Source organism: Saccoglossus kowalevskii, chromosome 16 (assembly GCF_978046115.1).
Source record: "Saccoglossus kowalevskii chromosome 16, keSacKowa6.1, whole genome shotgun sequence".
Classification (NCBI taxonomy): domain Eukaryota; kingdom Metazoa; phylum Hemichordata; class Enteropneusta; family Harrimaniidae; genus Saccoglossus; species Saccoglossus kowalevskii.
Window position 1 is genome coordinate 14,241,090 of NC_140656.1, and position 18,925 is coordinate 14,260,014.

The 18,925-nt window shown below is 36.7% G+C and overlaps 2 protein-coding genes and 2 long non-coding RNA genes across 4 annotated transcripts; 3 read left to right on the top strand and 1 right to left on the bottom strand.

Moving 5' to 3' along the window:
* Window positions 1-9,384: 9,384 nt before the first annotated feature.
* On the bottom strand, window positions 9,385-10,554 carry LOC102802429 (solute carrier family 35 member G1-like). The gene has a single exon (XM_006819010.1). The coding sequence runs from the start codon at window positions 10,552-10,554 to the stop codon at window positions 9,385-9,387; it is 1,170 nt and encodes a 389-aa protein (XP_006819073.1).
* A 356-nt stretch (window positions 10,555-10,910) lies between these two features.
* LOC146733680 (uncharacterized) lies at window positions 10,911-11,558 on the top strand. The gene is made up of 2 exons (XR_014926686.1): window positions 10,911-11,068; window positions 11,458-11,558. It is a non-coding gene; the product is annotated as an uncharacterized LOC146733680 (long non-coding RNA).
* A 2,266-nt stretch (window positions 11,559-13,824) lies between these two features.
* Window positions 13,825-17,739, top strand: LOC102806053 (uncharacterized). The gene is made up of 2 exons (XM_085490887.1): window positions 13,825-13,923; window positions 14,017-17,739. Exons 1-2 carry the CDS (start codon window positions 13,825-13,827, stop codon window positions 17,737-17,739), a joined length of 3,822 nt encoding a protein of 1,273 aa, XP_085347013.1.
* A 235-nt stretch (window positions 17,740-17,974) lies between these two features.
* On the top strand, window positions 17,975-18,627 carry LOC146733681 (uncharacterized). Its single transcript, XR_014926684.1, has 2 exons — window positions 17,975-18,137; window positions 18,527-18,627. It is a non-coding gene; the product is annotated as an uncharacterized LOC146733681 (long non-coding RNA).
* Window positions 18,628-18,925: the final 298 nt, after the last annotated feature.

Here is an 18,925-nt window from a genome sequence, read left to right on the forward strand (position 1 = left end):
ATTTTTAAGAGCATTTACAATTTTATATTTTTAGGAATATAGCCATATTCAAACTGGTAGGTGATGGGGAATGGGTTACGAATGTTCATTAATCTACTTATAACAATAACAATCTGTGGCCATTATATTTTAAATTCTATTTTTAATGGCTAAAATATCGGCGAGTATGTTTAAATTCGTGGTTATAATGACCATTATTTTTAAAATTGGTCAAAATATTTATAATACGCAGTATGGACATTTTATGATTCATTATATAGAGGGCGTTTCTTAGCACTGGTTTCACATCGCTCCTGTAAATTGTCTGTTTTTCACGTCTCGTCTACTTCACTATCAAAATTAAGTGCATTGATTGCAAAACCACCAGGAAGGTTAACCTATGCCAAGGAGACTTGCAAATATGTCGAAAATGTGTGGAAAAGCGGTTTCAAACGCCAGCACCGAATACGCCAACAACGACAACAGCGCAAACAATAGAAGACAACATTGCGAGTATGCAAATCTTGTCACCTTCCCGGCAAAGTCAAACACAGCCTTCGCAGTTACTGAGTGCTGTATACACAATACAGAAAGATATCCATGACATGAAGACGAATCAGCAAGGTATGGACACTTCTATGAAGTTCATTAATAACCAATTTGAAGAAATGAGAAAAAGAATGGAGAAATTTGAATTAAGTAACACAAACCTGGCACGAGGGAACATTCAATTACGTGATGGAGTTGGTGTATTAGAAAAGGAGCTTTGCGATCAAGATCAATACACCCGTCGAATTGACCTAGAAATCAATGGAATTCCAGAAAATGAGAATAACGAGAAGGATACGGAGCAAATTGCGTTGTCTGTATTCCGCAAAATAGATCCGACCATTACACCGGTCGACATTGACGTCACACATCGCATTGGTAAAAAAAGACACCTCAAACAACCAACCTACGCGTCCAAGATCAATTATCGTTCGCTTTGCATCCAGGAAAAGACGGAATGTTATTTATGAAAATCGCCGCAAACTACGAGACATTACAACAAAGGATATCGGATTACGTCGCTCAAACTACATATTTGTGAATGAAAACTTAACACCAACGTCACGTCAGCTGTTATCAAGGGTCAATCGCGCAAGAAAAGAAGCACACTATCTGTATCTCTGGACATATATGTAAAAAGGATAACACTGTAATGTCCATCATAATCCACACTGAGCGTGATATCGATAAAATTCATTAATTGAACATTATATGAATTAATTCACGGATCGTGAACTGTTAATAATGGGTATGTCGCAATGCTATGTACTAAATTTCATTCCAACTTCCATATTGTAATTGCATACTGTATGGTAATTAGTTATTACTAATACATTTATTGTCAGTTCTTTCTCAAGATGTAAATGTATATGATGATAATGGATTCAAATAGTGGGGAATTTGACACATATTTTGACAGCTTATTCCTACAATACGTTTCTTCAACTCACTGAAAACATTCCGAAAGATGCGTTTTCCATTACTCATGTCAATATAAGATCGCTAACTAAAAACTTTGATGAATTAAAATTGTTTCATGACACAATTCCTTTCAAATTTAAAGTCATTGCACTTTCTGAAATATGGCAAGTCAAAAATAAAGATCTACAGAAAACCAAACCCAATTGTTGTTGAGTTTTCAAACATTTTAAAGCATTCAGTATTTCATAATTTACCAATTAATTCCGAATGTGTCTTAGTTGGTGACTTGAATATTAATTTAAACAATTTAGACTCTAGTCATGTTAAATGTCTTTGTCACACTATGTCATGCTACAACTATCAACGTAGCAAAATTATCAATGTACCCACACGCACAACAACTAACTCGCATACTGTAATTGACCATTTATTCACAAATATACATTCAAATTGTGTCAATAGAGGTGTAAATATCGGATCACCTACCAATCTTTGGAATTTCCAAGACTTAGAAACGTACTTTCCGGAAACTGTTAAAATATCATTTCGAGATTACTCCAAACTTGATATAATCAAATTTAAAAATGAACTAGAAAGTCAGAACTGGTCCGATGTGTATAGTAGTAACGATGTTGATAATGTATATGAAGCATAACAAACAAACATGCCCCTCTCATTGCCAAACAAATTCGTTCCCACACTATCCCCCAAAATCCCTGGTTATAGAGTTAAATTGTTTTTTAAAAATAGTAAGATGTAATTATTGCAGACAGCGTTAGAAATTAGCATAGAAATTATGTGACACATGTTCTGAGAGATGCGATACGTAATTTCTATTCAGAACAGTTTGTTGAATATAATGGAAAAACGGATAAAACTTGGAAAATACTAAATGAAATATTAGGAAGAGGACATACAAAAACAAAATTACCGGACCACATTGACGTCCATTACTCTGGTAGCAACGTTACGACTACACTGAATGACCAAGATGCAATTGTGAATAGGTTCAATAACTTTTTTACCGAAGGTTGGGGTGGACCTTGCAAACGACATCTCACCACGTACATTCGACACTTACAATGCACATGTGACAAATCCATTCTTGTTGCCTGGCACCACAGTTCATGAAGTGTCAGATATATTGAGAGGGTTAGATAAAAAGACGGCAGTTGGTCATGAGCAAATAAGTGCTTAAGCTACTCATACATGCAGCGGAGTATATTTCTAAGCCCCTCTCTCACATTATCAATCCTTCATTCTCTTCAGGTTCGTTTCCAAATGCTCTTAAAAGGTTACCCCTATCTTCAAAAAGGGAACTACTTTTGACCCTGATAAGTATAGACCTGTCTCAGTACTGCCCCAATTAAGTTAATTATTTGAGAAAATAATCAACAAACAATTACCTGTTTATCTGAATAAATTCAATATATTTTATTCCAATCACTACAATCAAATTAGTAAAAAACTCTCTGTTATGGACCTAGCACAAAAGGTATTAGATAAAATTGATAAAGGGAATGTAGTTCTTGGAATCTTTTTAGATCTTTGAAAGGCGTTCGACACTGTTAATCACTCAATTTTACGTAGAAAATTATCTGGATATGGGATTCGAGGCCTACCTTTGGATTTGATCGAGAGGTATTTAAAAATCAGGGAACAACATGTGAGTGTGAATGGCGTAACATCAGATTCGCTTCCAATAATATGCGGTGTTCCGCAGGGGTCTGTACTTGGTTCTACTTTATTTCTTTTTTATGTTAATGATATTGCATTAGCATCTACGTACTTTAATATCCGTCTATTTGCAGACGACACCAGTTTATTTCATACTTTCAAACTGGGAACAGTATTAATCTACATTATGTTAATGAAAAGTTAAATCAAATAGTTGACTGGTGCGACTGTAATAAACTGACAATAAATACTAACAAACTGAATATATACTATTCAGAGGTAAAATATACAAAAGCAGTGACTTTTGGGAGTTTGACAATTAGAAACCAAAGCATTAAGTGAGGTAGAGTGTACTAAATATGTTGGTGTGCTTTTGGACTACAATTTGTATTGGGGAAAAAAAACATATTGATCATGTGATGAGCAAAATAAGTGTCAAAGCAGGTATCATGTATAAGAAAAATTGTTCCAAGGTCAACTTTATTATTATTGTATAATTCATTTATTTTGCCCCATGTTTCATATATGTTGGAAACCTGGGGAAATTCCTACAAAACCCATTTACATTCAATACATATTATTCAAAAACGAATTGAACGTACTATTCCTGGTTCACCTCCATTTTAATAGCTATAATATACTGGACATATACAAACAACACCAGTTCCAATTAGCCCTTTTCGTCTTTCATGGACATTTCCTAATTCTATATCACAACTCTTTCAGCATGTAGCCAAAACCTATCACACTAGATTTCGAACCAAGGGAAATTTACTCATTTCAAAGTACCGTAGTAATACTGGCCAGCATTCCATTAAACATACTGGCCCTAAGCTCTAAAACCAGCTATCACAAAATATAAAGGACATTACATCAAGGAAATTATTAATATTAAGTTAAAAATGAAAGAAACATTCAATAACCATTATTTATTATTGTTGTGTAAGACAGTACAGTGTAATTCATTTGTTTCTGAGGAATCAGACTAGATTAGCCAACGGCTATTTCTGGTTCCTATTTTACCTATTGTAATTGATTCTTTTAATTTGTTTTGTAAATTACAAATGTACATTATTAGGTAAACTAAATATTTGATTGATTGATTGATTGATTGATTGATTGATTGATTACTTAAACAAAAGACATGTTATTTCATGTCACGAATGGCTCAGATAAAAGCCTACTATCACATGTGAGCTCAATACATGTGTAGGATTTTGTTTTATGTTTAAAGGCGTTTGTGAGCACACACATTTTGCGAGCGTCGTTTTGACCCAAGTCAAATGTCATTGTAACATTTGAACGTCAATGACTGCTGGTGGGCACCACAGCCTGAAGAATACGCACATGGTATCGAGTCATTCCTACTACAGTATCAATTTACACTGTGAAGTATTCTCCTTGTTTTATAGTAATGTAAATGTGTCCAAAGCCAGCCAGGAACATTCACCTCTCTCGTTGTCGTGTGGGTCGTACCTCTAACATAAAAGGATTTGAAGGGAGTCTCACTTAGAAGAAGAGTTGGCGGCTGCTAAACTATCTATCACTTATTCATAATTTAATCAATGTGTACTGACAAAGAATACCATAGCCCAATGACAGTCTATATGATCAAAAATCGTGGTTTAAACAGATCTTAATTTATACTCTATACGTATCTGACTTAAAATCCACCACTACATACCTTCTATAGATATATATTTTGTGACCTTCAGTAAGTTTTGTAAACTATTCTGCATTGAATTAGTAATGGGAAAAACGTAATGATCAACTTATGAATATTCACCACGAAAAACCATTTTGCGAGCTTTGAGTCAGTATTCAGCTTTGTGGTTTCTTCTATGCACAGCAAGACGTAGTCAGTGTTGCATCTTTGATGTATCATGGTTTATATACTGAAAAAACCATAGCGTATGAAAGTAATGGGACAATTTATGAGAACGAAAAGAAAAAACGAGACAGGCTCATAAACAAGACATTAAAGTGTAACTGAATTGGGACAATTTACTTTTTTTTGTGCAAAATTTATTTATAAACAACATTATGAAAAAAAACAAGTGAAAAATGTACATAAATTAAATAAACGATCAATAATAATGTTCTGGATAAGGAAACGTCCACGTCCAATTTCTTGGCCGACTCAGAACGAGGCTTCAGCTAGAGAACCTAATTAGCATACAAGGGTGATTTGTGACGTCACGGGGGGAACTTGTCATCGTTTCACAATGGCCGCTATACGCATGCAGTGCTCGGAAAGCGACCCGGAATCTATCTTATCATCGTCTGACGAGAGTTATGAGATCGAGGAATATGATGACAACGAGAGATGTCACGATTTTGTTTTAGAGTGTCAGGGACAAAGTGGCCCACTACAGGTTTGAACCTGCGAGAAAAGTACGCGATGTGGGTGACCGTGTACCTCCCCAAAATGACCATGACGATTCAGGCACCCGGTTAAGGCACAGGCACAGAGTTTGAACATCGTGACCGAAAATCTCGTTGTTATTTTTATTAAACTCCACCTGAACAATGTATCAATAATGTTAGAAAATCTGCACTCTAAAATGTAAATTTGTGTGCGTCCGATAGATCGCGTGTTCTATTTCCGGTAGGACGCGAATACCTACAACTGCAAGATCGAAACAAATGAAATTGTACTGATAAATGATTCGGGCGTAAAAATTGGCACTGCAGATAACGTTATGAGGAGAAGGTCTATTCCAATATTTCCTGGTGTTCTTGACGGCTTTGGTCCACTGATGCCGTAAATTCGAATTATTGTCGTTTTCCCCCATGGAGAAGACAAGCCGAAGGACCATGAAGCTAAAAAGAAGTCCCACGCATGGACTGAGTGAAAGAAAATATTAAATAAAGGCTAAAATAAAACCTAATGTTACACCTCTTTATGTATTTGTCAATTTTGCATATATTTGGTATATATATATATATATATGTTCGTATATATCTAGAAAAATCTCGTCTTTTGTTAGTAATTTCATTTGTTTGAAAGGTCCACCCCGTGTCCCAATAATTTGTTTGGAATATCGATCGCCGTTGGTTTCTCCAAACGGTCCCGACGTCCGTCATTCAACACAATCAGCATTTATTTATAGCAATTCACCGGGATCAAGTTCCGTAATTAGCGGGCTGTAAAACCAAATAATGAAACAAGTACTATTTATTATATATTTTTTACCTCTCGAAACTACAACAGTGCGTAGAGTTATCGCGGTGGAATAGTCGCCTTGAAATCGATGGAACTTCAACTATCCATTTCTCACCTTGAAATAAAAAAAATCGAAGAACATCGGGGGATATATTATTAACCAGTCTTGCCAATCGCTAGCTTTATTTTATTCGAATCCATAAAATTCACGAGTTTTTCGACATTTGTTGGCAACTTCCGCGCTAAAAATGGATGAAATGTGGGACAAATATGGTTCTGTGACCCAGGTCGTGTCCCGATCAGGTGACTCTCATCCAATCAATGATGTTGTAATAAAGCATATTTGATGCAAATTGAAGGGTCGTCGTACCATCCAATCTCCGGCGTCGATTCACTTAGTTTTTTGCGCTGTGACAGGCTTCACAATTATTCACTGAAAAACATCGGCATATTTTGACCATGGAGCTCCATGTTTTGACAAACGGATGGGATTTGATCTCAGTTCAAAAAATTTAAAAAAAACAGGGCTGAGATACAAATCAGTTTTGTAAGTTGGGAAATAAGGTAAACCAGACTGGGGTCGACGATTTTCAGTATCGAAGGACTTCCGTGTGAATCATGATTTTCAAATTGTTCATCGGCTGGTCACCAAATACGTCCATGCTGATCGTGACTTAATTTTGAAAATTGGATGTCAAATTTTACCAAAGACCGACGCCATCACAACCATCCAATCATAGGTGGAAATGTACGCACTTGTTTTGGAACTTTGTATCAAGATGACTGGCGACAACGCCGACGCACCAGGCGGCGTACGTGTGTTTTGCATGTATTAGTAGTCCGGGCATGGGATCGGTTCTCTTACCAGCAAATAAAATGAGTGAAAAAAAGGTAATTTTTTAACAAGAACAGTTTCATTTCGTATATAGCAAATTTTGTTGTATCCGAACGACGATTGCATGTGTGATTTACATTTATCACAATTTTCCTTGCAGTCAATATGACACTCGTCACCTTGCCGATTGTAATGTACTTCATAAAGTTGTTGGTGTCCAATACTCGCAACACTAAAATAATTCAACAAGATATCTTTTTAGTAAAATGTCATTTTACTCTTGATCATAAGTATTATTTTATTCCCCTTACCGCCTTGAATTTCAAATCGATTATATACATGTATATCGAACTTCTTTACATGTGTTTTCCTCTACTGTGTGCAAATAATGAGGTCATACTCATGTCACAATACTTTGAAGCTGATGCCATGTTGATGCTATGAGACTGCGAACCTGAGGCCACGATGATGCCACAAAATAGGCGAGGCGAGCACAGCTTCAATTTTCAATGACGCGAAGCTGATACCACAATGATGCGATGCTGAGGCGACAATGAAGCCATGCGTAGGCGACAATGATGCCACAAAAGCCAAAGCTTTCGCGAGAGCTGTACTGTATGATCGTTTACTAAACGCTTGCGTATGGAAAATGGTTAACAATCTTGTCTGCTAGCAATCTCCTGCTTTATGGTCCCGTTGGTGGCGCCATTTCGGCAACACTCGTGATGCCGAAAAAAATCGAAGGTGACGGGAGAGGGGGGCGTGGCCCGGTTTTGGAATATCATTGACTGTTTACCCAATTTATATATCCTTTTCACTTGATTTTTTTTCATAATGTTGTTTATAAATAAATTTTGCACACAAAAAAGTCAATTGGCCCAATTCAGTTACACTTTAAGTGTATGGAGCATTCTGAAAAAAATATTTAAAAAAAAAATGCCAAAAAAAGAACTAGGACAATTATCATGTTAATATATTAGCTTTGTATACTGTAACCACAAAACATGCTAGGATACTAGTATTCTTCTCGTATTTTTGCAAATTGGTCGTAATGTTAGACAATGTTCAAATTTGCCAAAATGTAACATCTAATCTAATAATACAGTAATACAAATAAAAATACATTACGCATTCGTGAATACAATCTTTTAATAAATAGTTATGAGCAAATTACGTTCTGAGTCACGACACTAGATTGAAAGTTTTAGTTAGACTAGTTAGAGTTGTACTACAGCAAGATGTCTCAAACATGCTATTCGTCATGAAGTTGAAATTTTCAGTTACAGTTCTGCCTTGCATTTGTGTGATAGAATAACACATATAGCTATGTACCCTGCATTATTCAAATGTTTTGTTTATCATCTTAATATTTATGTTGGTAAATAAATATACTTTATATTGATGGTATGTGTGCTATCTCCTGTCGAATTTTTCAAAACACAGAAGTGATCAATTACACAACTTTCTAGGTCGAGGGTCGAGCATCTAAGGAATATTTGTGGTAATATTCATATAAGGCAACCATGAAAACTAATTGCTGCTCTGCAGCTGTATTTTTCATTATGAATGCTGTGAGATTGCGTAAAAACTTGGACCGGTGATGTTGTTGAAACTTGGAGAGCCCACAAGCATGTGATTAAAAGAGCTTAAAGTAGTAAACTTGGTTTACAATCTACCACACCGGCACACCATAAAACCATGCGCACACACTGGTAATCAGAGTAATGCCGTTGCCACGAGCACATGGATCTCAAGATATATTAACACAAATCTTTGGAGTAACTACGTACACATAGATGAAGGAAATTGCAAACTGGGTAGCGATCTTACATAGAATAGTAAAAACTGCAATGCCTGTGAGCGGCAAACAAGCCGTGCAGAAAAAAAAGAAATAAAGATCCGAATAATGACGGGACTCCACAATCCACCATACGTCCAAAAATAATTTTGTTCGATAACACTACTTATCGGTTGTATAAAATTGTCGGATACATGTAGCTCTGTTATTTAAAACTAATTTAATATTGAGATGTTGTTCATTGTCATAGAACCTTCGCAGACCAGATAAAAAAAAACGGACAATGGTTTTATCCAAAGAGCATATTATTATTGTATGCCCACTTGAATTTCAATCTGTGATTTGTAATTTTTAAGATTAGTAATAAAAAAAAATTAAACATTTTAAAGCATGATTTTCCACCCTTAGTACAATCCCGTACTGTAACATTTTGTTAAATTGTTAAACACCAACTAATAATTAACTTTTACTGCCTACAATTTTAATTTCATTCGGAGGTTGTTGATTTTTCTTTGGTTTCTTTATAAGTTTAGTTTCTTCGTTCAATGTTTTCCTGGTTTCGAGCCAAATAAACAGAAGCAATATAGAAGAACTCAAAATGATAATGGCTGCACCAATCAGTTCTAAGCTAACTACCTGCTTATGGAACACAACAACATCCGCCACAAAACCAACAATCAAACAACTGTTCGATAAAAGTGTCACTTTGCCAGCACTAAGTATTTTCAGCGCTCTATTGTATGAATATAAATACAAGTAAAAGAATACTACAACGCCTACTAGATATGCTATCGTTATAGGGTAGTCTGGTATTAATATGTAAATCCGTTCGTTGCTTGTTGGATACACTAAAATCATCAGTAGTATAATACCACAAAAACCATTATAGAATATTAAGACTAACAAAGATAGGCCATCAGACATTGCCCTTGAACAAACAGTACCGATGGATAATCCGATTCCCGTTATGATAGAATACAGATACCCAATACCAGATGACTGTGCGACATTACCAAATATAAATTCAGGTCGTGATATTAATATAATTCCAGCAATATTTAACACTATACTGATGCAGTCATGGAGTTTAAACTTCTCTTTTATGAATATACAGGCAAATAGAGGTGCGAATATCGGTAGTGCTGCAACTACTATTGAAGTCGCATCTCCCAATCCAACGGCATTCATGCCATAATAATACATCAAGTCTCCTGTATTTTCACAAAGGCTTTTGACGATGTTCAGCAATGTGTCTTTCCGCTTGACTTTCAGAATATTAATGTTCTTATAGATAAGACACGGGACAGTTATTACCACCATTGCCAGTGATTTTACAAGCAACACCTGTGTTGGGGAGTATCCAATCTTGATGCACAAAAGAGCAAATGAATCGGATACAGCGAACAATGCCCCAGAAAGCAGTCCCAATGTTGCGCCAAGAACAGCTGTCCAAAAATAAGCTTTCCTGTGTTGCGATTTGCTTTTATCATCCTTTTCGTCTGTTGTAACCTGTAGTTTAGATAGGCATGATGACGCATCACTCTTTTCCTTGGAGTCCATGATTTCCGATGTTATAGTTAATGTTGAATGGGCGTACAGAGCAGAAAATAAGGGACGATTGTACGTCATATTTTAAGAGCATTTACAATATCATTATTTTTAGGAATATAGACTGATTTAAACTGGTGGGTACTATAGTATAGTTGACGAACGTATTATAATTTACTAATAAAAATAAAAATCTGTCACCAATAAAGGCCATCGCATAATGCTCGAGAATAAACGATATTACATATCACAAGCTACATCTGTAAACCCTTTTATTTATTACTGCCCCGATATGGGCGTTTGTGCCCGAGCGCAGGTGATCTGTAGTGGCCAAATGCGAGATGGTCATATGCTTTATCCAAATCTCACGTAAACGTATTGTATAACCAGTTCTGTGACTTGCCCCGTCTAGTGGCAATACTTTCGTTTTTGTCGGCCATCTTAGATTTGAAGAGTTATCATTGGAAAGACAACGCTGTCGAAGGTTGATGTATTTTTGACTCAAATAGATGGAATCTCAGCATTAAAGTGACACAAATAGAAGCGATTGAGTTCCAAAAATCAGTGTAATTCCCCGGGTTAGCCGATCAGTTTGGTAAGATTAGAAATATTTTATGTTTGTATTGACACTTTTTTAGTGAGAAAACCATGTGTTTTTGCAGTCTATTTTTAGATACTACGCAACACTTATCAATGAGACACGTATTTTTGTACATGAATTTACGATAGTTTTATCATTTCTATGATTGACAAAGGATATTATGGGAGTTAACGTATTAAACAGCATTAATGCTGGTCCTGAGGTAGATACGAAGTAGATAATATGGTTTGTGATTTATTATACGTGAAACATGTTATGTTTATTGAATTTTGTTGTTTGCCATATATTTAGAGACAACATTGTGAAGTTGTCTGCTTTAGTTAGTTTAATGAACGTCAACGAACAGGATATTATATTAAAAATTCTGTATTTGTTTCTTACAGTTAATGGGCTAATGGGCCGTTGCCAATTGTATGTTGAATTATTGATGTGATGAGTTATATAGATTAGGATTGAATAAAAGATCCACATTGTTTAAGTTCAATTGGTTGTAGCCTTATTGACGATGAGCACTACCCAGGGATACCAGGATGGTCGATGTTATAAGACACTTTACTTAATAGATATAGCATCCAGCCACTTCATTTGCATTAACAAACTGGCTTTGGTGCCTAAGTTGGATTGATGTGTATCAACATTTGATAGAAGACAATAACTGAGATTTACAAAGATGACTACCCCTCAAGACGAAGGAGTGAGTAGTGGCATGCTCGAGGATAAAGGTAAAAGAGAACAAAGGTATACAAGTAAAGGAATGGAATATAATAGAGACATTAAGTCAAAGAACAGAAGACTGTTATCAGTGCAGCTAGATAAGAAATTAGAACAGATTTCTCATATGATAGAAATAGGTGAAGATGTGCAGACAATTAAGTTACAAGTATTCCAGCAACAAGTAGAACAACACATGTGTAAATTAAGACCACCTTTAGCAGAAAGGCATCTGTTTTTGGATGTAAAGCCAGAAGACAGTGTGTCCCAGATAGGTTCAATTACATCAAGAGGGTCTGGTCGATCTCGTTCGAGTTCTACATCTTTTAGTAGTACTGTATCAATGGCTAGAATAAAGGAAGAACAAATGAAAGCAGAGCTGCTAGTCAAAGGTGAATCAGTGAAGAAAAGACAAGCTCTAGCAAAGAAACAGCAAGAATTGAAGCATGCACAAGAGCAGATGGAATTACAGGAACAGATAGCTGTGGCCGATGCTCGAATTGCCGTCCTTGCTAGATATGATGTAGACCAAGGTCAGTCATTTATAAATGCCCTATGTCCACAAATGGATAATAATCAAATCTCAGCAAAGAGAAACCAACAGAAGAGTGATGTAATGCAAGACAATATGAATAATGATGACACTCTTCCTCATTCACAGATAGACATTAAATCAGTGACAACACCAGAAGTTCATGAGTTATTTTCCCCTAAAGGTGTAAATCATGCAACAAATACTGACAGCAATTTCAACCAAGAGGATAAAGACACGTTTGATAATTCCTGTCAGGAAAGATCATCAGCAGAAGTAATCAAGTCTGTAGTACATGAAATTAAGAAGCCCCAAGCAGACCTAAAATGTTTTTCTGGTGATCCCCTTGAGTACAAGAAGTTCAAGAGACAATTCAAGACAAGAATCGTCATGCACACAGACAATGATGATGAACGCATTAATAATTTAGAACAATACACTAGTGGAGAAGCTCATGAGATTGTTAAGGGCTATAGTTATTTGGATGCAGAAAAGGGGTATGCAGCTGCAATGAAAGAGCTTGATCAACGCTATGGTAATGAAGAGCTCATAGCATCAGAATATATAAAGAAAGCTTAAAACTGGCCTAATATTAGAGCAGACGATCCTAAGGGTTTAGATAAATTCTCCATTTTTCTTACGGAATGTGAATACGCGATCAATAGTATGGAGTCCATGCAAATTCTAGACTATTCAGAAAATATGAAAATGCTGGTGTCTAAACTACCATACCACATGCATGATGGGTGGAGAAGAAAGGTAAAGAGAATGATGGATACCAAACAGCGAGTAAAGTTTACAGAACTGGTGAAGTTTGTAAAGGAAGAAACAGAGAGTGTGAATCATCCACTATATGGAAAATCTGCGATGAAAACAGGAAACAACGAGAAACTCAAAACTTACCAAAAACATCCAAAGACAATAAATAAAGGATGTTATGCAACAGAGATCTCTAGTGTTCAGAACAATTAGTCTCCTCAAGGACATGACATACCGGTAATGGGTCAGAATAGAAATACAGAAACGTCTAATGTGGACACAAATGTTAGTAAAAAACCAGGGGAGAAACCGTGTTTGTATTGTGAGGGATCTAATCATTCTCTTGAAACTTGTGATTTTATTGTTAAGAAACCACTTAAAGAAAGATATCAGTTTTTGAAGTCTAAAGCCTTATGTTTTAGTTGCCTGAGACATGGTCACTTAAAATTTGAATGTAAATTTCCTTTGTTTTGTAACAAATGTTCAAAGAAACATCTAAATGTATTACATAGTAATGAATATGGTTCTGTGAAAAGTGAGTGACACATCAAATGTAAATAATAGTAAGGGAGAACTAGGTTTTCAGGTCAGTACTCAGATACATAGCCATATTGGGGCCGGAAGCCATGATTGTTGTACAGCTGCCATTATTCCAACTATTGTAAGGTCAAAGAATGGCTCACATGCTATACAGACATATGCTTTTCTTGATCCGGGAAGTACAATTAGTTTCTGTACTGAAAGTGTAATGAATCAACTTGGTGTTAATGGGAAAAGAGCTCAGATCACTTTGAACACCATGGGTTTGCCATACACAATGAATACTTGTATTGTAAAGGGGTTGGAAGTTAGTGATTTGAAAGGTCAGAACATTGTTAGTATTCCAGTAGCATATACCAAAGGTAGCATCCCTGTAACCAAATGACATATTCCTACTCAGAGTGATGTTAATCAGTGGCCTCATTTGAATGCTGTGAATATACCACAGATTGACGCTGAGATTGGGTTGATGATTGGAAATGCAGTGGCCGACGCATACACTCCACAAGAAACATTGACTGGTCCTAGTGGTTCACCGTATGCAACCCGCACCCGTTTAGGATGGGCAGTTTGGAATATGGTGAGAAGAACACACGATGAACAGAAGCAATTTGATGTATATAGAACAGAGGCGACAGCAGTGCAAGAAATAGAAGAACTCAAGAATCTAGAAGTATTGGTGAAACAATCTATTAATCTTGATTTCCCCAAAAGAGTCATAGATGACAAGAAAGAAATGTCCCAAGAGGACAAAAAATTCATGCATAAGGCAGAAAGTTCACTCAGGTACGCTAACGGACATTACGAGATAGGTTTACCTTTCCGTGAAGATAGTGTGAGTTTGCCAGATAATAAAAGACAAGCTTTACAGCGCTTAAAGTGTACAGAAAACAGAATGAGGAAAGATCCTGTATTCTACGAACATTACAAGTCATACATGAACAATATAATAGACAAAGGATATGCTATTGAAGTGTCCAATGAAGCACCAGATTTGCACAAAGGAAAGGTCTGGTACATTCCACACCACGGGGTGTATCATCCCAAAAAGCCCAACAAAATTAGGGTAGTATTTGATTGTTCGGCGAAATACATGGGGGTATCCCTAAATGATTTATTGTTACAAGGTCCTGATCTCACTAATAATTTGATAGGTGTTCTCTTGAGATTTAGACAGGAAAGAGTGGCATTGATGTCGGACATTGCTGCGATGTTTCATCAGGTTAAAGTTCCCCCCAAGGACAGTGAATGCTTTCGATTTTATTGGTGGCCCAATGGGAACATAGATGGTGAACCTGAGGTGTACAAAATGGTTGTCCACTTGTTTGGTACGGTATCCTCTCCGAGCTGCGCAAATATGGCTTTACGCAAAACAGTGCTCGACAACAAGGATCAACTAACACCAGAAGTAGTTGAAGCTGTGATGAGACATTTCTATGTTGATGATTGTCTACTGTCCACAAGCTCTGAAAGTAAAGCAGTGACTTTGGTTCATGATTTAATCGAAGCCTGTCAAAGAGGAGGATTTCATCTCACAAAATGGACAAGTAACAGCCATGAAGTGTTGAAGTCTATACCACAAAAAGAAAGAGCTGAAGATGTGAAACAGCTCAACTTAGATTATGATGACCTGACTGTGGAAAGGGCTCTAGGAGTTCATTGGTCAGCAGAACAAGACACGTTGTCATATAAAACAGTAATACAAGAACGTCCTTTTAATAGAAGAGGAATTTTGTCAGTCGTAAGCTCAGTCTATGACCCACTTGGATTAGTGGGACCTTTTGTATTGCCAGCAAAGATATTGCTGCAAGATTTATGTTACCGTAACATAGGATGGGATGAAGAGATATCCCAAACAGATGCAAAGATATGGAAGAGATGGTTGTCTGACTTAACCCAGCTGAGGCATTTCACAGTACCAAGGTGTCTCAAACCGCCTGAATTTGGTGAAGTGAAGTTATACCAGATCCACAACTTCTGTGATTCAAGTGAGAAAGGATATGGTGTGACATCATATTTACGTATAACTAATGATAAGAATCAAAACCACTGTTCTTTAATTATGGCAAAATCACGAGTTGCACCTCTAAAGAAGGTAACTATTCCTAGAATGGAGCTTACTGCGGCAACAGTGGCAGTAAGGTTGAACAAACGACTACAAGAGGAGTTAGATTATCCAATAGAAAACACATATTTTTGGACAGACAGTACGTCGGTACTGAGGTACCTTAGCAATGAAACAACACGCTTTCATACTTTTGTTGCCAACAGGATGACTGTAATCCATGAAGGTTCAGAGAAAGCCCAATGGAGATATATTGATACTAAGTCAAATCCGGATGAAGATGCGTCACGTGGCATGACTGTTAATGAATTCTTGGAGAATAAGAGATGGATTTATGGACCTGAGTTTCTGTGGAAGCCTGAACAGGAATGGCCAAGTAATGAATACTCTTGGAATATTGCGGAAGATGACCCTGAAGTCAAAAGAAATCCAGTTGCAGCAGTGACATGCCAAGGCTCAGCAGATATTATGGATAGGCTTTTGTCATATGCATCTAGTTGGGAGAAATTGAAGAAAATAGTAGGATGGATTTTGATTGGTATTAAGAACCTGCAGTCATGGGTCTCTGAGCGCAAAAGCCTAGAAGAGAGTTTGAGACAGGGAGGTACAAACAAAGGAAAGATTTCAGTTGAGGAAAGAATGAAAGAATTGAAGTTAAAGGCTAGGTCTCAATCTAAAGAAAAATTGAAACATGAAGTATTGCCTGTAGATACTATGGAATTGGCAGAGAGAGCCGTGATCAGATACATTCAGCAACAGCATTTCTCTAGAGAGATCATCGCTTTGCAAAAGGATCAAGTGGTTAGCAAGTCTAGTAAACTTTGCAAATTGAATCCAGTGATGAGTGGTGAACTTTTGAGAATCGGAGATCGTTTAGGTAAAGCTGAACTTTTATATGATGTCAAACATCCAGTAGTCCTTCCTAAAGAGTCGCCAGTATCGAATCTGATTCTACAACAAATACATAAAGATGTAGGACATATGGGGAGAAATCTCATGTTAGCTACTTTAAGACAAAGGTATTGGATTCTTCAAGCTAATGCTGCTGCAAGACAGATCATATCTAAATGTGTTATTTGTCGACATTACAGAGCAAAAACAGGTGAACAAATGATGGCAGATCTGCCAAGAGAGCGACTCACAGCTGATGAACCACCATTTACGAACACAGGAGTAGACTACTTTGGGCCTATCTTAGTGAAACGATGTATAATTAAACGTTATGGTGTAGTATTTACATGCTTGAACATAAGGGCTATACATATAGAAGTAGCGCAGTCTTTAGACACTGACTCGTGCATAAATGCAGTGAGAAGGTTCATAGCAAGAAGAGGTGGCGCCAAGGTTTTACGCTCCGATAATGGTACAAATTTTATTGGTGCAGAACGAGAACTTCGTCAAGCAATTAATGATTGGAACCATACCAAAATAGAACAAGCAGTGAGGCAGAAGAACATAATCTGGCAGTTCAATCCACCTTCTGCTTCTCACTCCGGCGGTGTCTGGGAACGCCAGATCCGTACTATATGCAAGATTCTATTCTCATTGTTGAAGGAACAGACCATTCATTTAGACGATGAAGCGTTACATACGCTATTCTGTGAAATAGAGGATATAGTAAATAGTAGACCTATTACCAAGGTTTCAGAGGATCCTAATGATCTGTTAGCATTAACCCCAAATCATCTGTTGAAGCTACAGACAGACCAGAGGATGTCTCCAGGTGTCTTCAATGAGACAGACAATTATGGTCAGCGACGTTGGAAACAAGTCCAATATTTGGCTAATATATTTTGGCGACGTTGGACAAGAGAGTATTTACCCATGCTCCAAGAGAGGCAAACATGGATGAAGCCTCAGCGAAACTTAAAAATTGGAGATATTGTTTTGATCGTAGATGGCAAACAGCCAAGAAATTCCTGGCCTTTAGCCAAGGTCATTGAGATTATGAGAGATTATAAAGGGCTAGTTAGAGTGGTTAAGGTTAAAACAAGATTGACTACTTTTGTAAGACCAGTAGATAAACTTTGTATGATTCTTGAAGCTGATGACAGCTAAATATCGTTAAAGTTTTTTGCATGCAGTAACTATGGTATGTTAGATATGTTGTAAGCATTTGTCCTTGTTATATAAGGTGTTGGTAATTGTTTCAAATTTGATTTTCAACAATTAGAGGGCCGGTATGTAGTGGCCAAATGCGAGATGGTCATATGCTTTATCCAAATCTTACGTAAACGTATTGTATAACCAGTTCTGTGACTTGCGCCGTCTAGTGGCAATACTTTCGTTTTTGTCGGCCATCTTAGATTTGAAGAGTTATCATTGGAAAGACAACGCTGTCGAAGGTTGATGTATTTTTGACTCAAATAGATGGAATCTCAGCGTTAAAGTGACACAAATAGAAGCGATTGAGTTCCAAAAATCAGTGTAATTCCCCGGGTTAGCCGATCAGTTTGGTAAGATTAGAAATATTTTATGTTTGTATTGACACTTTTTCAGTGAGAAAACCATGTGTTTTTGCAGTCTATTTTTAGATACTACGCAACACTTATCAATGAGACACGTATTTTTGTACATGAATTTACGATAGTTTTATCATTTCTATGATTGACAAAGGATATTATGGGAGTTAACATATTAAACAGCATTAATGCTGGCCCTGAGGTAGATACGAAGTAGATAATATGGTTTGTGATTTATTATACGTGAAACATGTTATGTTTATTGAATTTTGTTGTTTGTCATATATTTAGAGACAACATTGTGAAGTTGTCTGCTTTAGTTAGTTTAATGAACGTCAACGAACAGGACATTATATTAAAAATTATGTATTTGTTTCTTACAGTTAATGGGCTAATGGGCCGTTGCCAATTGTATGTTGAATTATTGATGTGATGAGTTATATAGATTAGGATTGAATAAAAGATCCACATTGTTTAAGTTCAATTGGTTGTAGCCTTATTGACGATGAGCACTACCCAGGGATACCAGGATGGTCGATGTTATAAGACACTTTACTTAATAGATATAGCATCCAGCCACTTCATGATCATTTGCCCGAAGTTAGAAGGAATACGTTACGTTGGAATAAGACATTTTGGAAACGTGTCAACGAATATAGACCTGTTCTTGAAAGCCTGTACGCCACCATTGTTTTAATCTGTGGTGAGCTCCCCGGTCTTCACATATATGATATTGCAAATTTGATTGGTGGCGCAAGCACCTTGACCGGCTTTAGCAAAAC

What these genes read in the sequence shown, in the direction of transcription:
- LOC102802429 (XM_006819010.1), bottom strand. Translation starts at nt 10,554, where the DNA reads ATGACGTACAATCGTCCCTTATTTTCTGCTCTGTACGCCCATTCAACA.
- LOC102806053 (XM_085490887.1), top strand. Translation starts at nt 13,825, where the DNA reads ATGAATCAACTTGGTGTTAATGGGAAAAGAGCTCAGATCACTTTGAAC. An exon ending in GTATTGTAAAGGGGTTGGAA is followed by an intron (nt 13,924 to 14,016) that starts GTTAGTGATTTG and finishes ATTCCTACTCAG; the next exon opens with AGTGATGTTAATCAGTGGCC.